This window comes from Galleria mellonella, unplaced genomic scaffold (genome assembly GCF_026898425.1).
Source record: "Galleria mellonella isolate WM207_F2 unplaced genomic scaffold, CSIRO_AGI_GalMel_v1 utg377, whole genome shotgun sequence".
NCBI lineage: Eukaryota > Metazoa > Arthropoda > Insecta > Lepidoptera > Pyralidae > Galleria > Galleria mellonella.
The window spans coordinates 953,522-977,034 of NW_026442089.1; the positions used below are offsets into that span (position 1 = coordinate 953,522).

Consider the following 23,513-nt stretch of genomic DNA (forward strand, 5'->3'; position numbering starts at 1 on the left):
TTGAGAAACGGACCTCATGGATTACTGCGAACAAAGTTTCACTCAAACAAATATTTTATTCGTGTTACTGGTCCCTAGAAATTCTGTTTCTAGTAATTCAATCTAGGTTGGAATGAAATTTCGAAATCATCATCAATTAGAGGTAGCTATCTATCATGTCGTCATCAAAGTTAAATAAATATATCAGACAATTATATTCAACCACTGGAATCTATCGTAGGATATGATGTGTCAGCAATTAATTTGAATTGACAAAATACTTGAAAACACCTACAATAATTAAGTAACAATGTAACAAATGCAACACGTGCGTCAGACTAAAACTTCTCGTGCACGATACAAGTTTCGTTCAGGACAATTTAAATTGTAGAACAAACACTACACTTCGGAAAAATTAAGAACAAGTTTCATTTTTGTATACAGGTGAAATCAGAATCATTGGATTTCTTTTAAAGGAGTATTCGTCCAGTGACACTGGACATTTTTGCTGTATAAACATAGGTCAAAAAATAATAATAAAAAAACTTAAAACTTCCCATACAACTTGACTCGATTTGGATATTGATATTTTATGTCATATCTATTTTGTGCTCAAATCATTTTTTTGGCTACTTCCCTATTTGAGATCAGCCCTCCTAATACATTTACGTTATTCTTGCCAGTTCTGTGTCATTTTATTTATTTGACAAATGTTTGTAAGTTTTAATTATATTGATTTCATTTATATAGTTACCATTCATTTAAAATCATGTTCTCAAGTATTTTTTCTCGAAAATTATTAATTTACGGAAAAAACATGTTGTTGGAAATCTGTTAGGACAAGTCCCATTTATTATATTACCTACCTATCTAACATTTTTAATTGCAACACATAAAAGTCCATTCTAAAATCTACCACTACCATTCGCTTAAGTTTTCCGAAATGTAGTCCGTTAGTTCACCATAATAATTATTAATTTCACTATACAAATTCGATGTTTTAATTAAGTAACAATTGAAATAGTTGACCACTTTATACATACGTTTTTACATTAAGAGACCCGTGAGCGAACTTGTCGTTGAAAACGTTACAGCTAACTTTAAAAACATTCATAATTTGTTCTCTAACAATTTTCTTAACTTCGTATAATTATCTATTATTACATTTACACCTTTTTCTATCTTAAAATCTAATATTCCTTAAATTCCTGATGACCGACGATTGTAAAATAGTGCTATTTCCTTTTAACTAAAATTAATATTGTGAAGAAATATAATTTATTTTTCCGCCATATAATATTCAAAATAAGTATTCATTGAAGGATGAAAAGATAAAATTTATTTTTAGGAACGTTATATGTAAGAAATCAACATCTTAGTTGGAAATATTATCAATAAATATTGTACATAGGCCGCGATAAAGAAACCTAAGAAGGTTCTGGTATTCTGACTATGTACCATCATCATTTCAACCTAGTCCTTATCAAATGCTGAACATAGATTTCCCGCATATTTCGCGAAAAATTATCCATGCTTGCATCTATCAACCTCCTGGTAATATTTTTCACGCTGTCACATTCTCAAGCCATGTATGTAGCCGGACTCTAGTAATTCCAGGCAATTATAACGAATACCAGGATATTAATCATTCGTATGATGGTCAGAAAAGTATCAAATAGGTATAACAATCCTAATAAAGGCTTCAAAATTGTTTAGACCAAGTTCGATTCAAGGAAATTGACCTAAAACCTTACAAATACTCAACTATATCGCACTTAATCGATATATTGGGACAGCTGACACCGTAGCTGAGATTCAAACCGTGCGGCTGACTCTTGTGCCTCTCCGTTAGAAGTTTATGGAAGATGGGTAAGATGGCGCACTCGAATAGTTCCGACTCTGAACTGGCGGTGTACATCTTGCGCTGCTCCACGGATTCCTGCCGCTTGGAATCGCTGCGGCTGTATGTCGCTGATTTGCGGTCCTCTCGCTTGTTTGGTGAACCTGATCACGGATATGAATGAGATCTCAAAATTACAATTGTACAATGTTATATTAAAATGTTTGACTTCTCCTGAACTTTGCCTATCTTTACACATACGAAGAAAGGTACTCAAACTATATCCATATTCGTCGCAATTTCAAAGAACTATGTACATATATCACAGTAGCTTCTAATGTCACTGCCATATCTTATCCTTGCAGATTATTTTAGAAAAATCTCCGTATAAATAGAACACTAAAATCTAAAATTTAATAACAATAATTATTTTTCGGATAATTCCTGATGATATTCCAGAAACATTTACCTGATTTATGTCTAGAAGCTACGTTAGGACTGCTCTTGTGATGGTCAGGCCTCGGTTGGTGAGATGCTTGCGTCAAACGCGGCGAATCACCGACACCCTTCGCCCTTTTAAGGGGTTCCGCTTCTTGACGTAACCTTTTGGCTGGCGAGTCTTGGCCCTTTGACACTCTGATCGTATCAGGATCTGGTCTCCAGGACTCTTCTTGCTGAACCTCTTGAACAGGTTTCCGAGGTATGTCGTCATGTCTTCGAGGTTTCTGTTCAGGTTTTTCCGTTACCCTATCGTGTTCTGTTTCTTGCATTGGTCGCACCTAAAAAAAAAACGCAAATAAATTGATATCTGTTTATTTTATTAATTGGTCTACGTCTACTTCTGAACATTCATCCAATTTAGAATTAATGAATGGAAAAAAACGAACAACTACAATATATTGTATGATTGACCTCATTTTAATTATATGACTTATATTGACCTAAAAAATAAGACAAGTTTAAGATATTAAATCAAATTATTTCCTTTTAACAGAGATCATTATCATTATATCAGTCATTAGCTGTCCACTGCTGAACATAGACCTCCCCCATGAGGGGGTTTTGCCAGTAGTTGCTACGCTTGGTAGGTGGGTTGGCAAGCGCAGTTAGGCTTTGATAATGTTTTAAAAGAGATACTACTGTCTATCCCTCGATCATTAAGTCCCCTGAGTCGCCTTTTATTAAACCCACAGAAAAGAAAGGGGTGGCCCATTCTATTGCCGAGATCATACAGCCATTTTTACAGTGATATTAGTGAAGTATTACTAACCTGAGCGGACGATTGTCTTCTTTTAGTTTGGTTCTGATGCGGCGGTGTGCTCACAGGCTGAGGGAACTCTGATCCTCGCCGCTGCTAAGACAAATTCAATATTATCAACTTTTAATAATAAATAATCAAACTTACTGATATTGATGCAAAATTAATCTTTACCTTAGACAGCCGATCAGTCATTCTTAATGTTTCCGCCTCCCGATAACCCTCAGGAGTACCTCCTCTTGTTGTACCAGCTGAAATGGTCATTTGAAAATTAAAATCATTGCCTTAATTTGTTTATTAAACCACTAATGAACTCAATCTTACCATAATTTATAGAGGCATTTGATGCTCTTCTCTCTATGCTCTTAGTATCTGGATCTCTGTGAATGAACAATAAATCATATTAAATACGAAATTTTCTAAATAAACATTTGGCTGTCACAATTCTAGCTCGATTCTACCATGAACCATTTATAAACATCTTCAAATGGATTATCAGGCATTATTCAGTATATTTGCAAATATCCTAACATACTCGTTTTATAGTAGATACCTATCAAGTATTACGACACACCCTCAACGGCGATCGGATCGGACCACCTAGCATGACGCAAGAAGGTGCGCTACCGAGAAAGACACCTGCGTCGAGTCAGCATTTCAATTTCCACAGCAAAAATATCCATTTCCTTTATGTTTGATTTTATATAACTTCACTTACGGATCACACATCGATCTCAAGACACTTATTATTGTAATAATTAATTTTAGAATTAAATTTAGTTATATTTATAAAATTGTTTTTTTTTTGGTCTTCCGCCAGCGACTTCAATAACTCTCGTATAAACTTTTGCATTATTTTAAAATAGTTAACAGTAAGAGTCATATTTACCTCTGGTGATGAGGAGACGACTGCTGTCGACTTTTTTCGGACACACTTCGTTGCATTGGAGAATGGTGGTGACCTGCAGAGAATAATAGATTTATAATCATTACTACCATGCATATGGTTGCATTCTTAAAGTACTACTATTCATAAGAATTAGGAATACAAATTCTAAAAAAACTGTAAATAATTACCAGGTGGTGATTTCTGACAAGTGTACTGGAAAGTATTGGTGTCCCAAAGATCGCTCTGCACCACTATAAAGTTCTCTTTTTTTCTTTTCTCCGAATCTCGTCTTTGACCTAAATTGGATAAAAAATTTACTATCACTACACAATAATAGAATATTATCAAATTACCAAAAAAATAATTCTCGATTGTTTTTGATTCCAGTAACTACAAGGGACAGATAAAGGAAACACTGGGTGTCATGTCGTATAGAGAGATCAAAGATATGGCCTGGGATAGAGCTGTCTGGGAGAAAATGCATGCGTTAGTTGCACCGACAAGAGAAATCTCTTAAATGAAAAAAGAGAGAAAGAGATTGTTCCTCATCATAGGCTTTATATTTATGATATGCGATTCTGTCTGTGCCAAATAATTCATTTCTACCCGACAGAAGTAAACAAAAAACAAGATGTGGTAAAAACCAAACATTGTTTTATCTACCAGGCAAACCTAGGATGATCATTGATTCTCTATACATATATCTTCTTCAGCTACTATTCTGATATTGTATTTGTCCTCCTCAGGCTTATCAAAAAGTAAACTTACATGCTTTTCTTCTCTCCATTGATGAATAATCGTGATCTATGTCTAATATGTCTTCTGGTTCTTGTTTCGACTTCGACGGTGGTGGATCTCTTTCTTGTCCTGAAATTTTGATAGAAACCCAGTTTGAGGATTTGGTACTCTACTGATCTCATAAGAGAAGAAAGACCAAATTCTAACAAATAGCTCCACTTGAGATGTGATATTTATTTATTATATAGAAATAATCCCTATTCATTATATACAATAAATATGTACGAACCTATAACTTTTCTCTCCATCCCTGGAGGTGGTTCAATATCATCTTGGTCTACGGAGACGTGCATCAAATCAGTGAGTAGCGCTCCTTGGCTCAGGCTGGACATACGGCGATGGCCGCGTGACTGCACCTTGTGGTCTCGAGACGGTGTAGTCTTTGTCGATATAGATTCCTGGCTCTTCACAACCTTTTTTTGAAGCTCTGGTGTCTGGAAATGAATTGATTTGAATAATAACTAATAGAGAAGTCAAAGAGATTACCTAGTTGTTAATCTTTAAGAATCATACTTTAGTGTTAATTAATTATTTTAAAGAATAAACGTAAACTTATAGAATATACGAAAAACAATCTCATCATATTTGCATTGTGCATTGCTAAATATTAGTCCTCTCTTATAGACTGCTACAAGAACTCCCTATTAAAGTATAGTATAGGCTAAGAAAGAGGAATATTTTCCGAGTAACAATGGATGTAGATGGATTAGGACTGTTCCTGAGGCACCTCGAATTCATTAACACCCTGTCATTATATTTGAGGTCGTGACTCCATATTGTAAAGGTTGCTCTATATACCTTTGCCTAGAAAAAGATTGTAAGTACATATATTGATTTGCAATATCATTTGTTATCAAACCTTATTAATCTTTGGTGTAGCCGCTTTCGTATACATCGGCTCTTGTATCTTGGCGGGCACTGATTTAGCGGTGGGAGTGTCACTAAGCTTCAATGCTGTTATGGTTTTCGCTTCAGCTTTTGCTGGTTCTGGTTGCACCTTTGCTACTGCTTTAGGCGTCGGTTCTGAGGGCTCCTGTAAAATCAGTAATGAATTTTGTTTTTAGTTCTTAATAAGCGGATTTCTTGCTGGACAGCAAGAAATCTTTGAAAAAACTTTTTCAAATATGCTTGATTTATTTCAATTTGATTAGAACTTTATCATCTAAATGATATCTGTCAAGGACCTTAAGTTCTAAATTTAAAGACATTTGTTCTTTGTTTAATATTATAATGTGTTTTGTAGCTTCAAAAGTGAAGAAACTAGATTTTGTAGCTTCAAAGATGGATTTTTATTTATTTATTATAGTCTATTAAGTATATTCTAAAGAAAAAGTACCTCAGCAGTCCAGCCATATGGCAGTTTCGCAAGTTGATCCTTTTCAGGGACTGCTTTCGAAGCTGGAGGGCTAGTATAGTCAAGGTGATTCTTAAAAGAGACATTCTTCGTCTGCTCTTTTTTGGATTCCTTTGACGGAACCTCCTTGATTGGCTCCGGTGGCGCTGATGGTTTTATTCTAGAAATATTGTTAAAATGTTGCTTAAGTATAATTACATCTAGAATTATTAAAGACGTTTTGTCAAGAGAGATGAAAGAAAGAAATATTATTTGCATATCTTTTCTTTTAATGTCGAAAACAAACAATATGTTCTTTTTTATTTAAGAATTCCCCTTGTGGAGGCAATAAGCCAGCTCCATTCTAGGCCATACCTTTGAGATCAAAGGCTAGGTGGCATATCATATAGGGAGGTCACTATACGTACGTAGTCTTTTCTTTATTTGACCCCATGTAGTAAACAATAACAAAGTACAGGTCGTTGCCGATTTTGGATACTTCTTCCAAGGAATCATCCCCACTTACTGCAGTAATACAATGTAAAAACGATATGATATTATCCAAATATCCAGGCCCTTACCAAATCGGGCAGCTCCAATATTCAAGAATAGAGAAAAAATGACTGTTAGTAATGGAGTTTAACTCTCCCGTTCCTAGCAATATACCCTATCAAGTTGATCTCCACGCGGTTTTCTCTGAAAACCATTGTTGTTAGTTGTTGTAAAACTAATCATGATAGGTTAATTTCATCTCATCTCGCCTAACTGGTCCTCGCCAGGTGGGGAAGTGACTGTTAGAAATGCGGACTACCAGTCCCATTGCTAGCAATATACCCTGTCAGGTCGACACTCCACGGGCTCCCCTTGGAAACCATGGTGCTGAATTACAAGTGGCTTTATTACGATGGGCTAACTGATCTGCTTTTTCATTCTCATCTATCATCAATCACTGGTGCTCTGCCAGCGTATACCGTTAGCGCAGGTGGAGTTACCATACCATTATCATTCATAAATAACAACTGGTCCTTGTTAAAATATACTAATAGTGCAGGCGGGGTAACCATTCCATTTTTATCCCTAAACAGATAAATCAAAAAGGGTTCTGCTGTCATCCTGATGCCTAACACTATCATGGAAATTAACTAGGTTATTGCATTTTTGATAATATATATAATAGAATGCATAAAGTAGTTACTCACTTCTCCGCAGACTGCTGATTTTGTAAATTGATGTATTCTGCTTCGGCACCGGCGGAGGCACTTAGACTGCACACCGATGTTATGTCGCTTGTTTCTGAAAAGTGAAAGGTAATTATAAACTTTTATAACTTTCCCCCCATTTTTAAAAGGTTAAACAATAAGACTTGCTTATTGCCCTGATCAACACGAATAAAACATAAATTTAAATTATAAACAGTAAAAGCTACCTTTGGGGGCTTGACTGATAGAAGCTTTACCTGGATGACAATAATTTTATTTCTGCTTTTTTCATGAATTATGAATGAAATCATTGTTTGTATGATTTTTAAGAGGTTTTTTTTAGGAACAGGCTGAGAATCCCATTGGCTAGTCTCGTTCTCTGCGTGGCTGGCGAGCAGGGAGAAACTATCATAGTTAATTCCTGATGAATTCATCATGATGGGCTAACTGGCCTGTTTTCATTCTCATCTTCACTGGTGCTGTCGATTCCGATTCAGAACCGGCGTCATGCCCAGTTTACTTAACAGCATCTGCATGTTTATCATTTAATCAGGATTTGGAGACGCACTAAGTTAATTCCTAGAAATAGCAACGCCTGGTCTATACCATATGTTGCTATTTCTAAAAACTAAGTTGTTATGCTTATTCTGCTGTGGCTGTGTTTGAACAGTAGAATAGGGCTGTAAAATTATAGCATTCAGAAGCACAACACAGGCTTTAGGAATGACAACGGATAAGGGGTACGTACTACGTGCATGTCTATTCATATCTGTAGGCAACGGTTATCACTTTTCGTCACGTGGACTGTTTGCTTTTAGGACATTTCAAGATACACACGGATCACAAAAGAGTTGTGGATAGAATACGCAAAAGTTCCAACAGAGTCCGAAACGTTCATAGCACTCTTTACTTTTAGTAGGTACTTACTTACAAAGTGATTTCAGATTTACACAATAGGATTCCAGCAAGGAATAAAAATCGAAATAAAGTTAATATGAGACCAAATTTGGGAATAATTGCAAAAATAATCATTAAAATATAGTCAAATCGAGAATGTCCTTTTTGTAGTCGTAAAATACATATGTGAGTAGGGGGGAAAGTGATTGTTAGTAATGGAGACTAAGAATCTCATTGCTAGCAATATACCCAACCAGGTCGACCTCCTCGCGGTTCCCCCTGGAAACTATCATGGTTAATTCCTGATGAATTCATCATGATGTGCTAACTAGCCTGTTTTCATTCTCATCTATCACCCTTCACTGGTGCACCGCCAGCGTATCCCGTTAGCGCAGGCGGGGATACCATTCCATTTTCACCCATCAAAAAAAAATACATATGTGAGTATGTCAAATTCAAATCATCTTTATTCAAATAGACTTGTTTATAAGCACTTTTGAATCGTCATTTTTGTTAATCTACTGCAGGGTTCGGATGGTTGTTATCTTTTGAGAAGAGCCAGCAAGAAACTCAACAGTTACTCTTTTAAATTTTCGTTAACATTATGTGTATTTATGTAAATGTCATCATCATATCAGCCTGTAACTCTCCACTGCTGCCATAAGGAACTGAACCCCTTGGGGCGTTTTACCAGTAGTTGCCACGCCTGGCAGGCGAATTGGCAACCGCAGTCAGGCTTTAGAGATGCTTTAAGAGGGACGCTGCTGCCCATCCCTCGTCCTCCCTTAGTCGGCTCTTACGACACCCACGGGGTAGGAAGGGGTGGCGTATTGTATGCCGGGAGCACAGGGCCGTTTCAACGACAGGGCGGTGGCGGCACCTGCAGCTCGTTCTCCTTGGCCTGCAGCGTGCGGCGGTAGCGGTTGTTGTACTGGCGCAGCTCGCGCAGGCGGCGCTCCAGCTCGGGCCCGGGCGAGCGGCACTCGTGCGTGGACGCGGGCCGCAGCGTGGCGCGGATGCGCGCCGGCGCCGCGCCCGGCTGCCCGTTGCGGCGCAGCTCCAGCAGCTGCCGGTGCAACAACGCAACCGACTTACTTCTTATACGTGTATATCAATACGCAAATGTCTTACAAACATTAAACGATTACTTACTTCGTTTTTACTTAACTTGCTATATAGTATTAAGTCCGTCTTTTGTACCAGACATTTTTTTATAATATGGTTAATAAAGAATGAATAAATAAATAACTTTTAATATGTAATAATAATCTCAATTACATAAAATTGAATCTTAATTTTATTTTCGCTTTTTTAATATAAATATTTGCATACCTACATTGTTTAAGGTAATTAAACAGATGCCAAAATGGACTACGTGGCTTTTTTTAATAATATTAAGACTGTTTAATACAAATAAACTCATTTCATTTCTATTAATAATTTTTGTATACCAATCTCTTCAAGAAACATCTATTATTTACGAGTATATTCAACCCATAAATTTGCTGTCGTTAATTAACATAAAAACCATACTATATTTTAATCCAATATATTCTCCATCTACCTATATATTGACCATCCAAATCCATTCAAACTAAGACTGATTGAGCAAACAAAATCTAAGCACCCTTACAAATGATCATTATTTCATAGTTTAAAAACTTAGCGTAAGATAGAGAAACTTACTTTAGGAACAAACACCAAACACAGGGTTGCTGTCGTGCAAAATATGATGAAAATGGCGATCAGGACGAACAGCGCGTCTTTATGGTCAGACAGCACCTGCAACAGTACGCATAAACAGTGGCATTAGTTTGACAAATAAAAAATTTAATATACCATGAGCATACCAGCTTTATAGGTCATACAATTATATGTAAATATGTACATCATACGTCTTCAAAAAAAGACCTGAAGAGTTTTTAAAATTGGTAACGCCCATGCCTTGTGTTCTTATTCGAGAAATAATGCCTTGTAGGAAATATAATATATTTCTGTAATTTATCAAGTGATCGCTCAAGTAATGTGTTTTCATTGTTAAAACGAAATTGAGAAAAAGACAAAAGTAGGTCCCCCTATTATAATATCAGTAATTTATCGGATCGTCAAGTAATGTGTTTTCATTGTTAAAACGAAATTGAAAGTTCCCCCTCAGCGGGCCTAGGCGCGCAGTGAGACTCGCGTCACAGCCGCTCAAATTTAAGGGTCTTGAATGGTCTCGTAACTAGTCGAGCTTTCTCGATTAAATCACACGTAAGTTAAACCGGTAGTTATTGTATTAAAATATAATGTATTTCCATTTTATTAACAATCAAACTTGATTGCTTGTATTTCATTTCGGTGGTATATAAAAAGCTACATTTTTTAATAATTTCATATCGATTATGTTCCCTATAAAACAAAATTAAAATAAGATTTGATAACATCCTAAGTTTTCAAGTCTTAACGTACTCTCTACAGCAAAGGGCTGGAAGGACGGTAACCGTGGCGATCCGCAGTTGGTGTGTGAAGGATTTGGCCGGTGTGTAAAACCAATTTTTTTACGTAGATAGAAAAGATCATGGAAAGGTAGCAGTGTCACAGATTTTTCTACCTGAAAAAGACCGTCTTTCATTAATAATAATAGATAGAAAATATTAATTTAAAAATGGTACATACGAGTGCTATAGCAGCGCCCATGATGCACATGATGAGGACGTTGTAGACCGAGAGGCCTATGTGCTTCGAGTCGTTCAACGCCGGTATAGACACGTGGCGGGTCTCCCACGCGAGAAATGCTCCGAACACCTGGAAGTCAGAAACTCACATTATATTATAGTACGTAAAGACCAATACAATTTTTTTTTTATGCAACTTAGGCAAACAAACTGACTCACCTGATGTAAAGAGATAACCGTCGCCTATAGACATGAACAGTACCATGGATATAACAGAGGATACTGTTTCGCTCATGATACCCTTCTAGTGTGGCCATTCCTGAGGACTCAGATGTTATTCCTCTGTACCTTGACTAACCCTAAATCAATGGCTTAATTAGTAACAGGAAACACACGAGAGGCGAAAGCTAGATGTACAAAATTACATCATGTCTTAAAAAACATACTTTTAACGGGGGGAAAGAGATGATCAGCAATGGGGTCTGACTGACTCATTGCTAGCAATACAGGGTGTATTGCTGTCGACCTCCACGCTGTTCCCCTTAGAAACCATCGTGGTTAATTCTAGTGAAATTCGTCACGATGGGCTTACTGAACTGCTTTCATCGTCACCTATCAACCCTCACTGGTGCTCCACCAGCATATCACCCATTAAAAAAAAAAAAACAAAAAAACCTACTTTTAAGACAATAAACACACGTACTGAGTATATTCCAATATTTACATACCAAAAGGAGACCTTTGTATGCGTAAATGATGCCGATGAATATAGTCATCCGCTCTGACTGGCAGTACTCGTTCTCTTGCACTATTACTATGTCCTCACTCGACGGATGGGGCTGCCAAGTAAAAAAAATTGTATTAATTCCATTAGAAGAGACTTGTCTCTTGGGTGACACTATAACTCTCTTATTATTTCTATCACCAGTATTTTTTTTTATACAACTTAGAATGGCAAACAAGCTGACGGCCCACCTGATGGACAGTGGTAACCGTCGCCTATAGGCATGAGCAGTACCATGGAAATAACAGAGTATACTGTTTCGCTCATGATACCCCCCATACGCTGCCATTCCTGAGAACTCATGTGTTATTCCTCTGTACCCTGGAAATTCACGCCATATCCCACCCTTCAAACCGAAACACAACCATGCAAACACAACAGCTTTACGGTTGAAACACGAATAGGACAGAGGTACCCAAGCAAACGACTTTTGTACAAAGTCTCCCTCTGGTATTCACTAAGTAGCATCATTGTATGCTGTATTTGATATATGGTAATGCAATTAGGGAGTAATATGACTCAAAATTTATTGTCATAAGGACTGGCAAATAATGATTGATAAATTCATAAGTTTTAAAATCCACACAAAAAATTACAAATATAAACGTAAACATAGTGGGTATTACAAATGTAACGCATGTTTAGTAATATTTACATAAGGTTCCATTTGTTTCGTGGCTCTGTAAAACGGATCGGAGATCTGCCAAGTGGTCATGATCGCCAAATCTACACAGAGCAGTACTCCAACCACCATGAAGAGCTGATAATCTTTTATCACCTGCAATAGTAAAAAATATAGTATTTATATGAAATGGTAAACAATCAATAAATCAACAAGGACATCTCATGCCCGCCAGATGATGTGTGGGCGGGCGAGGTAGGGACCTCGGGGTATACCCCCGGCTTCAACTCCGGAGGCGACAACCTCCAGGTCGCTGGGTTCTTCAGTCGGTATACACTGATGGTCTGTGTATGTCGACGTGGTGGTACACAAACCGACAAAACTCAACACGATTAAAGCTGCTTACGACTATAACGATACCCTTAAGGTAATCAGAGGCATTTATTATCATCATCACTATAAAAAATATCTATATGAAATACAAACCTTCTTATTTAGCTTGACGTCAGTAAAGATGGAATGTACACGCCAAGTTTTGGAGAACATGGCACCGAACGCGAGGCTGAAGCCGGCCATCAGCAGCCAGGCTCTAGCAGTGCAGATGTATGGAAACGCAGCTGCAAGTACATTAATTCGAATAATGAATTTTTATACAAAAGAAACTTATATGGACGGGTTTGAGTGTATCATACATTTCAGTGTGTACATTCAGGAATTCAATCGGTAAATTAGGTTTGTGCGATTTATTTAAAATGTCTTTTGAATAGTAGTTCATTATTAATAGGTTTAGGTTTATAGATAAATTTTAAAGAATGTGATTTAAATCATGCTTAGCAATGCCATTAGCCAAAATTTAAAATCAAGTCACGATGCGGCGAAACTTAGGACTTTCAAATAAGAAATGCAAATAAGAACGACGATAAAGGCTATCCGAAATAGTTAAGTTGAAATGACGAAGGATAATATACAAAAAAAAAAAAATATTAAGCCACAAGTCCAAAGCATTTGATATGATAAAGCTATTCAAAAACATGAAACCTTCACATACCACCCACCGACAAAAGCTTCGCGGTTGAAGCTAAAGGAAAAACAAACCAAAACTTGGAAACATGCTGCCGACTCCTGTGACCTAGAAAATGACCTAGGTCTTTCTCAGAATAAGAGATCTAATCTAACAGACAGGGGGTATAAAAAGTTCCCAAAATTTGGTTAATAGGATCCACATTGCCCAGGGTTGAAGCTCAAGCTTTGGGGATGGGATCAAGCTCTTTTACCTCCTCGTAGTGTTTCCTGAGAAAGACCTAAGAATCAATGAATTTGATGAAATCAAATGACGATATAGCGTGACTGATGAAGTGCTAGCGTCATGCCAATTTATGTGCTTTATTATTTTAAATTTAGTTTTTGCTTTTAGTCGCCACTTTAACGACTATAATGAATTTGATGGCTGAATAATAACTGGTTGTCTTGGTGAAGTAAAAGAATGAGAGATGAATAAATGTTACCTTCGATCCAATATTAGGTAAAGAGACCATAAAGATATTGATGATAATATAATGATATAATGCGATAAATAGGATCGATAGTAGACACAAAAAGATGCTATTTATGAGATACTGGATGAGGTACATACCTATACTGCTGAGACTGGAGTCCAGGCCGAGGAAGATCACGCTCAGGTATGTAAGCATACAACCCACGATGATCAGATTGTTCAAATGCGGTGACGACATTTTTATATACCTTGAAAATTTGTAGAAGTTAGTTAAATACATTATTTAGTAAAAACAATAGATACTACAACAAATTTATTATACTATAATTGTGACCAAGTTAAATTTTTAATGTACCTGATAGAATATGGTCTGATGGAAAAAAACTCTTATATAGAACGAGTATGGCAGTTGCAAAAGAATCGATTGTAACTCTACCAACCTCTGATTCCTGTAATGTATGTTCATAGCAAGAAAACCAGTAGCAAGCAGTATGCCCAGGATGGAGCACGAGACCAGCACCGAATAGATGGTGATATTCACTTGCGTGTGCTCTATTAACCGTAGAGTGCGATCTTTAGGTGGATTCCTGCAAAATAATATAATGGCAGCTATTATATTTAAAGATTAATATATGTATATATTATGTGAGTTTAGCGGAGTACAAATAAAATCTTATTTATCCATTTTTCTTTATTTCAGTCAAGGAGAGCCGAGTGCAGAATTTTTACTTCCTCTTGCTTCATCTACTATCTTACTTACTACTACTTTTGTACTTCATATCGGTTTTTGATTGTAATATCTCGTCTCTTTTAGACAGTCGCAACTTTTTATTGGGTTAATCGTTAGTTTTTGTATCATTTCATGTTGGTTAATAAAAAACATGTTTCGAAGACAGTTCATTTTTATTGGAGGAAGACTGTAAAAATATTGTTAGTAGTATGGATAACTAAAGATCTTCATATCTCAAAAGTCGGCTATGCTTAAACAATGCCGCTAATGCAGCAAGCATACATTCTCAAAGAGGCCATATACTTCATTATTACTTCTCTTCATTTATGTTTCGAATTGCATATACTCGGAATTTGGAAAAATATGTATTCGACTATTCGATTCGAAATATAAGTATATAAAGATGTAATTTATCTTTCCTTTCACAAACCAAAGCATATTGCCCACTTACTTCCCAATCCATTTAAACGGCTCCCAGCTACCGAGATCGAGGTGATCCCTTTCGGCACAGTACTCCCCCACCTTCACCTCCCCTACCTCATCGCCTTGAAATTGCTTCAGCAAGATTGAGGCTTTTCGCTCGTTGTCGTAGAACCGCACTGGGCCCTACCAACATAGTACAATATGAAAGTCTTGAAATAAAATGAAAAATAGTTTTAGAAGATAGGATAGCACTTAATTTTATTCTTGGGTTTCTTGGGTATTTATATGCATATTTTGTTGCTATTTGGGACAGCAATGTAGGACAGCATCGTTCAAGATATTAGTGACGAAATGAAATATATTGTTAGTAAAATACTGACCGTGACTCCTTCAAAGGTCACGTTGCTGAGTGCGTCGAGAAACAGCTGCTCCCATTCTTTGTCCCTGTACTTGAAGTCCTGCACCGTCTTCTCCTTGTACCTGAGCTTCACTCGTTGTGCCACTGTCTGTATCGCAAGCGCCATTGCCCAAATACCTATAAAAGATTTCTATCTTGAATAAAGGATTACGAGCATTATAAAAACTTACAAAATATAATTTATGAGCTAGTTTTCGAGTACTTACCAAAATACTGCAGATAGAGATAATTTTGAAATATCTAATTCATAAAAAACAGGACCACACTTACTATCCTAAATCTATGGTCTAATAAATAAATGAAGTAATAATCAAACAGTAAGATAAAATAAAAAAAGTAACGATTAAAAAGAGTTTGTAAACATATCTACGACATATCTATCTGTCAACAATAATCATAACTAATAATAACTTACCATCATAAGTATATCCGTGAAATCGAGAATACTCAATTCCCCGTCTTCTGTCGTACTCCACTTGATAATCTTTTGCGGACTGAAAAGATAAATTAATAATTTAAAATACATTATTCTATAATATATTGACGATAAACAATAGAAAACTAATACTCACTATCCCAGACACAGTTGTCTCCCCCGTGGTGGACAGTGGTAGCAAGTCGGTGAGTATGGTCGTGTCTAGTGCAGTGGTCAGGTCTCGTTTAGAACAAGGAGCCCGCCTCATCCACCACTTGTTGCTGTATGTTCCAAGTAGTAACCAAGTGTATGCTCTGCCGTACATCTCTAACCTGAAACAAACCACTATACTATACTAATGAAACAAAAAGTAAAGTTCCGTGGTTGCTACATTTGATTCGTCAAGTTTTAGGTTTGACAGGGTCTTATTTATTAATTTTACTTAACTAACCCAACTATAGAAATAGACCAATTATTCTGCAACTTATACATGTTTACTATAACATATCTACAGATAGTTATCATAAAATAAACTGAATTTTGTTAAAAATAAAGTTAGAATAGGATAAAAAGTTCTTCTTACTTGTAAGCCTCGCAAAAGATCTTAACTGCCCATGTTTCATTAAAGTTGCCCAAGATAATTCTCACATCTTTCTCTTTCAATTTAGAGAGCGCAGTCCTCACTTCTGTTGCGAAGCTCTGTGTTTCTTCTATTAGGAATCCATTGCTGTCCAAATCCGCGAGCAGTCTATTGTGAGCCTTTTAAAATATAACAAAAGGGATAACTATTAAACGGTAGTCTCAAAATAAGAATCAAATAAGAATAAATTTTTACAATACAATGATGGCAAATGAGGATTCCAGTTGACTGATAGAGCACGTTCTGAAACCTCAAGAAACATTATGTTGGTCTTTTTAAAAAAAATTGTAAAAACTTTTGCTATAGTCACTACTATTTTATAAAAGTTTTCTGCTTATTTCTTACCAAGGCATATCTGGGCTCATTCTGGTAAATGGTTCCAACTCTTGTCCAGTTGAAATGCTGCAGCAACCGGATCCTCGGCACATTGAACGCATTTTCCGAAGGTACGATGCGGAAAAAAGTTTGGGAAGGCCTCTTTTGTGAACATCGGGTGGGTATCCGCGTATGAGAGCTGTTGGTAAGTGCTTCTTTTAGTAAGAGTATTATTTTTTAAGCATATGGCTCGCTTGACAGTTCAACAATATTTTTTAATGAGCAATTTGATAGATTTTGTATAAAATCTGTTTTAGCTAGACTTAAGTCTATTCATCCAGATCAAGATACGTTTAGTAAAGACTATGAACAATATAAATGATACGAAAGATTCAGTCTGTAAATTACTTGTGTTTTTACTTTTACTTGTGTGCAAAACATAATTTGAGCTTTCGCAAGTAAACTCTCACCTGTGTAAGATGCCAGTGTTTGGAGGCCTTCGCGATGGGATCAGTGACGTGAGTACAGGCCGCCCCGAACAGCATCAGCTTGTGTGGCCCGCTGTGCATCATGTCGAAGAATGACTTCACGCCCACCGCCGCGTTGCACTGTAGACGAATTTTATAAAATGCACTAAATGATACAAATTTTGACGGTATACTTGTAATTTTAAATTTGTTAACCGCCTATAGATCGTCTATAGATACGAACAATTCTACAGTCTGTAGATATGGTGTTAGAGGGCACATAGTTTTTTTTTGCTTTTTTTTCACAGTGGAAATGTGTGAATACATGAGAGGAAATATGTTTAAGAGAGAATATACAATTTACGAGAGAGCACACAATGATACACATGAGAGAGTTTAAGAGAGAAAATAAGGTTAAAATATGCAATCAATCCTCTCAAGAGGATAGGAGAAGAGAGACAATAAGGTTTAGAGAGGTAATACAATATATGATGAGAGGAATTAAGAAAGACAATATGGTAGACAATAAGGTTGAAAGAGATAATAGAATATATGATGAGAGGAGTTAGGACAATATGTTTTTTTTTTTTTTTGTGGAAATGGTAGCCCCGCCTGTGCTAATGATATACGCGGGAGGAAAGACAATACAATCTATGATAAGACTAGTCAAGAGAAGCAATATGGTTATGAGAGGCAATACAATCTATGATGAGAGGAGTTGAGAGAGACAATATAATTTCATGTTCATTAAGAAAGAGAACAACCGATTCCTCTTGTAAGTCATTGTGATTTATGGTCATGAACAATTGATCTTATTTTATCCTCACTGATATTACCCTAAAAATATGTAGAAATCATAGAACACTCTGGAAATGTTAGAAGTGTACCTCAGTGTCGTTCCACCACATGTGCAGCCGGTAGTTCCTGAGCACGGAGTCGTGCTCGTTGACGTGGTCCAGCGCCAGTTTCACGCTCGGCATCACACCTCGACCTACAGCGGTTTTCATACATATTTGGTACCGTGCATCACATTTTGTAATTTTTTTTTCAGTTTTATGTAAAACCATAAAGAAAATTTCAGGATTTTTTTTCATAATAAAATAATATACACACAATTATAACTGTTTCCTGGTCCTCAAGCTAAAATACCCTGTTAACATAGGACCCTGAGGACCTAGGCATTGAACAGCTAGGAACACAGAGACCCAAAACATAACTATACAGAAAATGTCATTTACTAAATTGGCCTGATCGAAAATCGAACCCGGGGTTTTTTTTTACGCAAAGCACACCCACCATGTGCCGCCTACCACTCTGCCACGGAGGGTGTCAAATAATCATGTGAGCAGTTATAGTTGTAAGTACCATTAAGACTTTGAATATAATAAAATTAATAAGAGACCAATATTGGAGTAAATCCTATCTATTGCAAAAAGTATCATCAAAATTAGTTCAATATTGGCGAAGATAGATATGGTGTAAAATAACACTGACCACTGCTGAACATACGCTTCCGCCATAAGAGGGGCTTTGCCAATAGTTGCCACGCTTGGCAGGCAGATTGACAACTGCAGCTAGGCTTTGATAATGTTTTAAGAGGGGCGCTGCCATCCATTACTCGACCATTCAGTTCCCTTAGTTGCTTCCGACGACGCCCACGAGAAAAGAAGAGGTGACCCATTCTATGCCGGGACCACACGGCAATGGAGACATACACATAAAATAGTAACTTGAGTACCTCCTCCTTTTAGAAATAGTTTAAGAAGGCAGTTCAAGAAAGCGTCGTCAACTCCTTCGGAAATAGCAGCATATGACAACTTAGCGGGTGTCACAGTATATTCCACAACATCTATGCTACTGTTCATATTTTTATGCGATGATTAGCACTATGTACCAGGTGGGTCGTAAATTTGTTGGCCATTCTAAGTTGCATAAAGAAAAGCATTAATGTTCGCCATATTGCCTATGAGGAACCTTATCGATCAATATTATATTATAATCAATAATTCCTTGTTTCTAATGCTTTCTCGTTGGTCTCCTATTCTTACGTTACGTCAATTAATTATACAAGACATGAAACTTCAATACGAATATCAATAAATAATTTACTGGACCTTCGAACTTCCAGCCCTCAGAGATCAATCACGTTATTACGAACAAGTTCACGTCTAATCAACTTATAGAGGAGTTTGTACCATTCCAATTCTATGATTCCTTCAATTCTATAATCTATATTGATGTACATGTTAAAAATCAAGTTTCTTCAAAGGCCCTGAATATCGCCTTTTGTGCAATATGTTCCAGAGGGAGACTTTGTACAAAAGTCGCTTGCCTGGGCACCTCTGCCCCATTCGTATTTATACCGTGAAGCAGTTGTGTTTGCACGACTGTGTTTCGGTTTGAAGGATGGACAGTATACCATATTCTATTTAGGGATATGACAATGAATTTCCAAGGTACAGAGGAATAACACCTGCGTTCTCAGGAATAGCAACGCATAGGAAGTATCATGGGTGAAACAGTATACTCTGTTATGTCCATGGTACTGCTCATGTCTATAGCCGACGGTTATCACTTACAATCAGGTGGGCCGTCAGCTTATTTGTCATTCTAAGTTGCATAAAAAAATGTTCTCAATGGAACTGTGGTTTTGAATGAATGAGTATACTTTATTTGCATTATACAATATAGGAAATAAGCGAGACAATTTACAAACACAACGATACAATTGTACAAGTACAGTGAGGCGGTCTTATTGCTGAGAGCAATCTTTTCAAGGCAACCTTAAGGTAATGGACTAATTGTTGTACAAGTAGGTATGATAGTGCTGTATAATTTAAAAAAGCATCGATTTATGCAACATAATTGAGTGTATTCAATTTACATTCATTGCTTATTACTCGCAACTTCATATGCATGGGTTTTGGGAATAGGTTACCAGTTTAAGATAAAATATTAATAAACATACATCAGATTTAAAGTTGGATCTTAAAGAACTTAATGTTAAATCAATTTTATTTTAGTGCATTTTTGCGTGATACCGGATTAATATCGTAATAGTAACAGTTTTGGATTTTATTGAATTATTAAATATCTTTTTATGCACAGACGTCGTGTAATTACATTTTTATTATATTAGTAACTATGAGAAAAGTCGTATATAATAGATTAAAAATAGATAGATACCAGTGTTAGAGTTCTCCACGCCCTTGCCGAATGGAAAGAAGCCAGCTATATACACGTCAGTTCTCCGATTCAGGATCGCGTCGAGGTTCGGCTTCTGCGGCAGACCCTGGCTGAAGCTCAGCAGTGCCAGGAACATTACCAACATGGTGGATTCTGGGAATAGAGAGATACCTCTATAAGATAAACTACTTACCTGTCATTTGCCATTTCAGAGGAAGTTTTGGGAAATTTTACTCGCCTCTTTCTTCTAAAAACTACAACTTTCTACGTTTTGTAATTGTTTATATTGGTTTTTCTCATGCTTTCAATTTGGGGATGCCCGACTATTTTCGAACTTAATAGGAACCCTTATTCATGAGCGCGGTTCACGGCTAACGTGAGTAAAACCAGCATATTAAATTACAATATAGTATGACATAAAATAGTTATTATTAAAGTTTTCATTTCAATATAATTAAAGTTCAAATTAAAAATTTTGCATAGGGGATGAAGAGAAAACACTTATACGATAAGTTCATTAAAGGTTTGGCATTTTTACGATAAAGGCAGTTAGTGGATACCTTTGCCTCATTATTATTGGTTAACCAATTTTTATCATCACCGCTCATCGACACTTTCGCTTGCGAAAATCACTCCACAAAATACACTCTAAAAATTTATTTTTTAAGGATTGAATCAGTGATCACAAAATTCTCATGCTGCCAGGAAGATACATATATTTTTCTACACAGATCACTAACTAGCGAGTCTAGTAAAATAAGATTAGTAGGAATTTACGGCGCAGCGGTGAGGTGCAGTTTATGGCTATGTTTGCTTGCTGAGACATGATTATCAGACATTACCCACAACAGAATCTGACCTTAGTTCTGTGTTTGGTAACTAATGCCAAATAATTAAATGTCAATTTTCAATAACTAATAGGTATTTCATTACTTTTTCGTGACTGTTGACATTTGTCCATATTTTATCAAGTATAGTTAATTTAGTCTGATTGGGGTTGGACATGTTAAGAACAGATCTTTGTCTAACGATAATAGTGCTCTCCTTTATCTGTGCGTTACCTAGCAACTTGTTTAGTTAATGTTCTGTCGAAATAAAAATTACTTTCACTACAAATATACGTACTAATATTCTATTTTAAATCCATTACATTTCCTGTTCCCTTTGATTTGTTAAAGGGACATGAACCTACCGCTATTTGGTTTGAAATATTATGGTATTTACCAACAATAGACATTTCCATACGTCTGTTTATTGGCAATGGATAATCCAAGAAGAAAGTTAATTCATTTCTACAGGTTATTAGGTGAATAATGTTATGTCGGGAATTTTTATATATTAAAATCACGTTTTATCAAAATCCTTCCTTACAGAAACCTTATTATTTGTTTTTATTGTAATTTTTTTAAATATTTTTTTTTACAATATTAAAGCAAAGGAATTGCATCTATGTTTTGAATCGAAAAAGGTAAGCAGCCTTCATAAACCTTCTGAGAACATAATCCTATCATACTGGAAGATTATTTTTGTTATATCAGCTATAACTGTCCACTGCTGAACCTCCACCTCACCCTACTACAATGTTTTGCCAGTAGTTGCCACGCTCGTCAGGCGGGTTAGCAACCGCAGTTAAGTTTTGGTGATGTTTGAAGAGGGACGCTGTTGCTCATTTCTCGACTGTTAAGTTCCTTTAGTTGCCTCTTACGACATCCACGGGAAAAGAAGAGGTAGCCCTTTCTATGCCGGGATTACACGGCAATATATATATATATATATATATATATATATATATATATATATATATATATATATTTAGATATTCGCGCGTAATTAATTATATATATATATATATATATATATATATATATATATATATATATATATATATATATATGCTCGTGAATCAGTACTAAAGTATCTATTTGCTAAGTTGGGATATATCCTACCCGTGTGTGTAAATTTCATTTGAATATTTTTGTGTGAAAGAGTAACAAATATCCATCCGTCCTTACAAACTTACGTATTTATAATATTCATGTATGTATGTATGTATGTATGTATGATAATGTTTATCATCTGTACTATAGGTGCGGGTTACAATTGTAGCTTCCTATCAAATATTCGTAAATTACTCATATTTTTCAAAAAGAGAATGGGGTTGCAATGTAAAAAAAATCTCAATTTTACTATAAATGTTATAAAAAGAAAATTAAAAAAATATAAATTTAATCACGTAAAAGCAATTTATTTTTAAATTGCGCTGCCTGTTCTATTGAATTACCAGTCATAGACAATATGGAATAGATCAATGAATTAAATATAGCACTAATATTAGAGCTATAAATAATATAAGAGCTCAAGTACGTACCTCCTGACAAGTAGAATTTCACACAGTTACACATTACGAAAGCCATGTGCTATTTTAAGAATCTTCAGTCGCCTCACAACCTTTCTCACACGTTTTTACATTTCAACAAACAAACAACCTAACAATTAAACATATTGCACTATCAATGCATTAGAACAGTCTTTTCCCCTTTTAAAACCCGCCTAGATCCAGTCAAATCACATCCGAAGCACATTTCTGCTGAAGCTGAAACTGAATCCAGGCTTTCAGAGCGCCTTCAACCTCAGAACTGCCATCTATTTCTTATTTAAAGGCCAAAGCAGACTTTATTGGTACAACGATAAGACACATATTTGTACACGTGATGGCCCCAGAAACAATTTCGTTTTATGTATCAAAGAACTTTATACAAAGTATTTCATGAACAATTTTCAACCGTAAGTAGACGATTGAAAGTAGAAGACCGATTGTACAGTAAAAAGTTTTGAGATGTTTTGCAGCAGAAAAGTGTGAGCAAACAAGCAAAATTAGGCTTTGAAGGTGCAAATCGATATAGGGAGGGTTACAAGTTTAGTGAGGTGCTTTCATGTTAGAATATCGATAAGACCAAGTCTTCAGGTGTCTCTAGTAGATATCATCCAAATCTCTAAAGACGAGACTAGAAAATTTCGTTTAATAAATGATTAATTAAATTCGGCACACAACTAGAGAAAATATCGCCAGTCATATTGGTATACGCTTGCGGAGCTCCAGTGAGGGATAACAGGTGAAGATGAAAGCAAGCCAGTTAGCCCATAGCGATGAATTCCACAAGAATTAAT

The 23,513-nt window shown here is 36.1% G+C and overlaps 1 protein-coding gene across 1 annotated transcript; it reads right to left on the reverse strand.

The window, feature by feature from the left end:
- Positions 1 to 23,222, reverse strand: LOC113521065 (gamma-aminobutyric acid type B receptor subunit 2). Its single transcript, XM_052897626.1, is given in 31 exon segments — positions 1 to 1,983; positions 2,289 to 2,598; positions 3,090 to 3,173; positions 3,252 to 3,328; positions 3,402 to 3,457; positions 3,967 to 4,039; positions 4,155 to 4,262; positions 4,735 to 4,833; positions 4,994 to 5,198; positions 5,624 to 5,797; positions 6,101 to 6,278; positions 7,297 to 7,390; positions 9,055 to 9,259; positions 9,880 to 9,975; positions 10,852 to 10,980; positions 11,579 to 11,689; positions 12,290 to 12,412; positions 12,743 to 12,873; positions 13,890 to 13,999; positions 14,192 to 14,338; positions 14,933 to 15,087; positions 15,285 to 15,439; positions 15,738 to 15,816; positions 15,895 to 16,069; positions 16,321 to 16,496; positions 16,723 to 16,839; positions 16,841 to 16,891; positions 17,163 to 17,300; positions 18,047 to 18,150; positions 20,346 to 20,498; positions 22,714 to 23,222. Coding segments are annotated over 31 exon segments (4,113 nt in total). The 5' UTR covers positions 22,760 to 23,222; the 3' UTR covers positions 1 to 1,729.
- Positions 23,223 to 23,513: the final 291 nt, after the last annotated feature.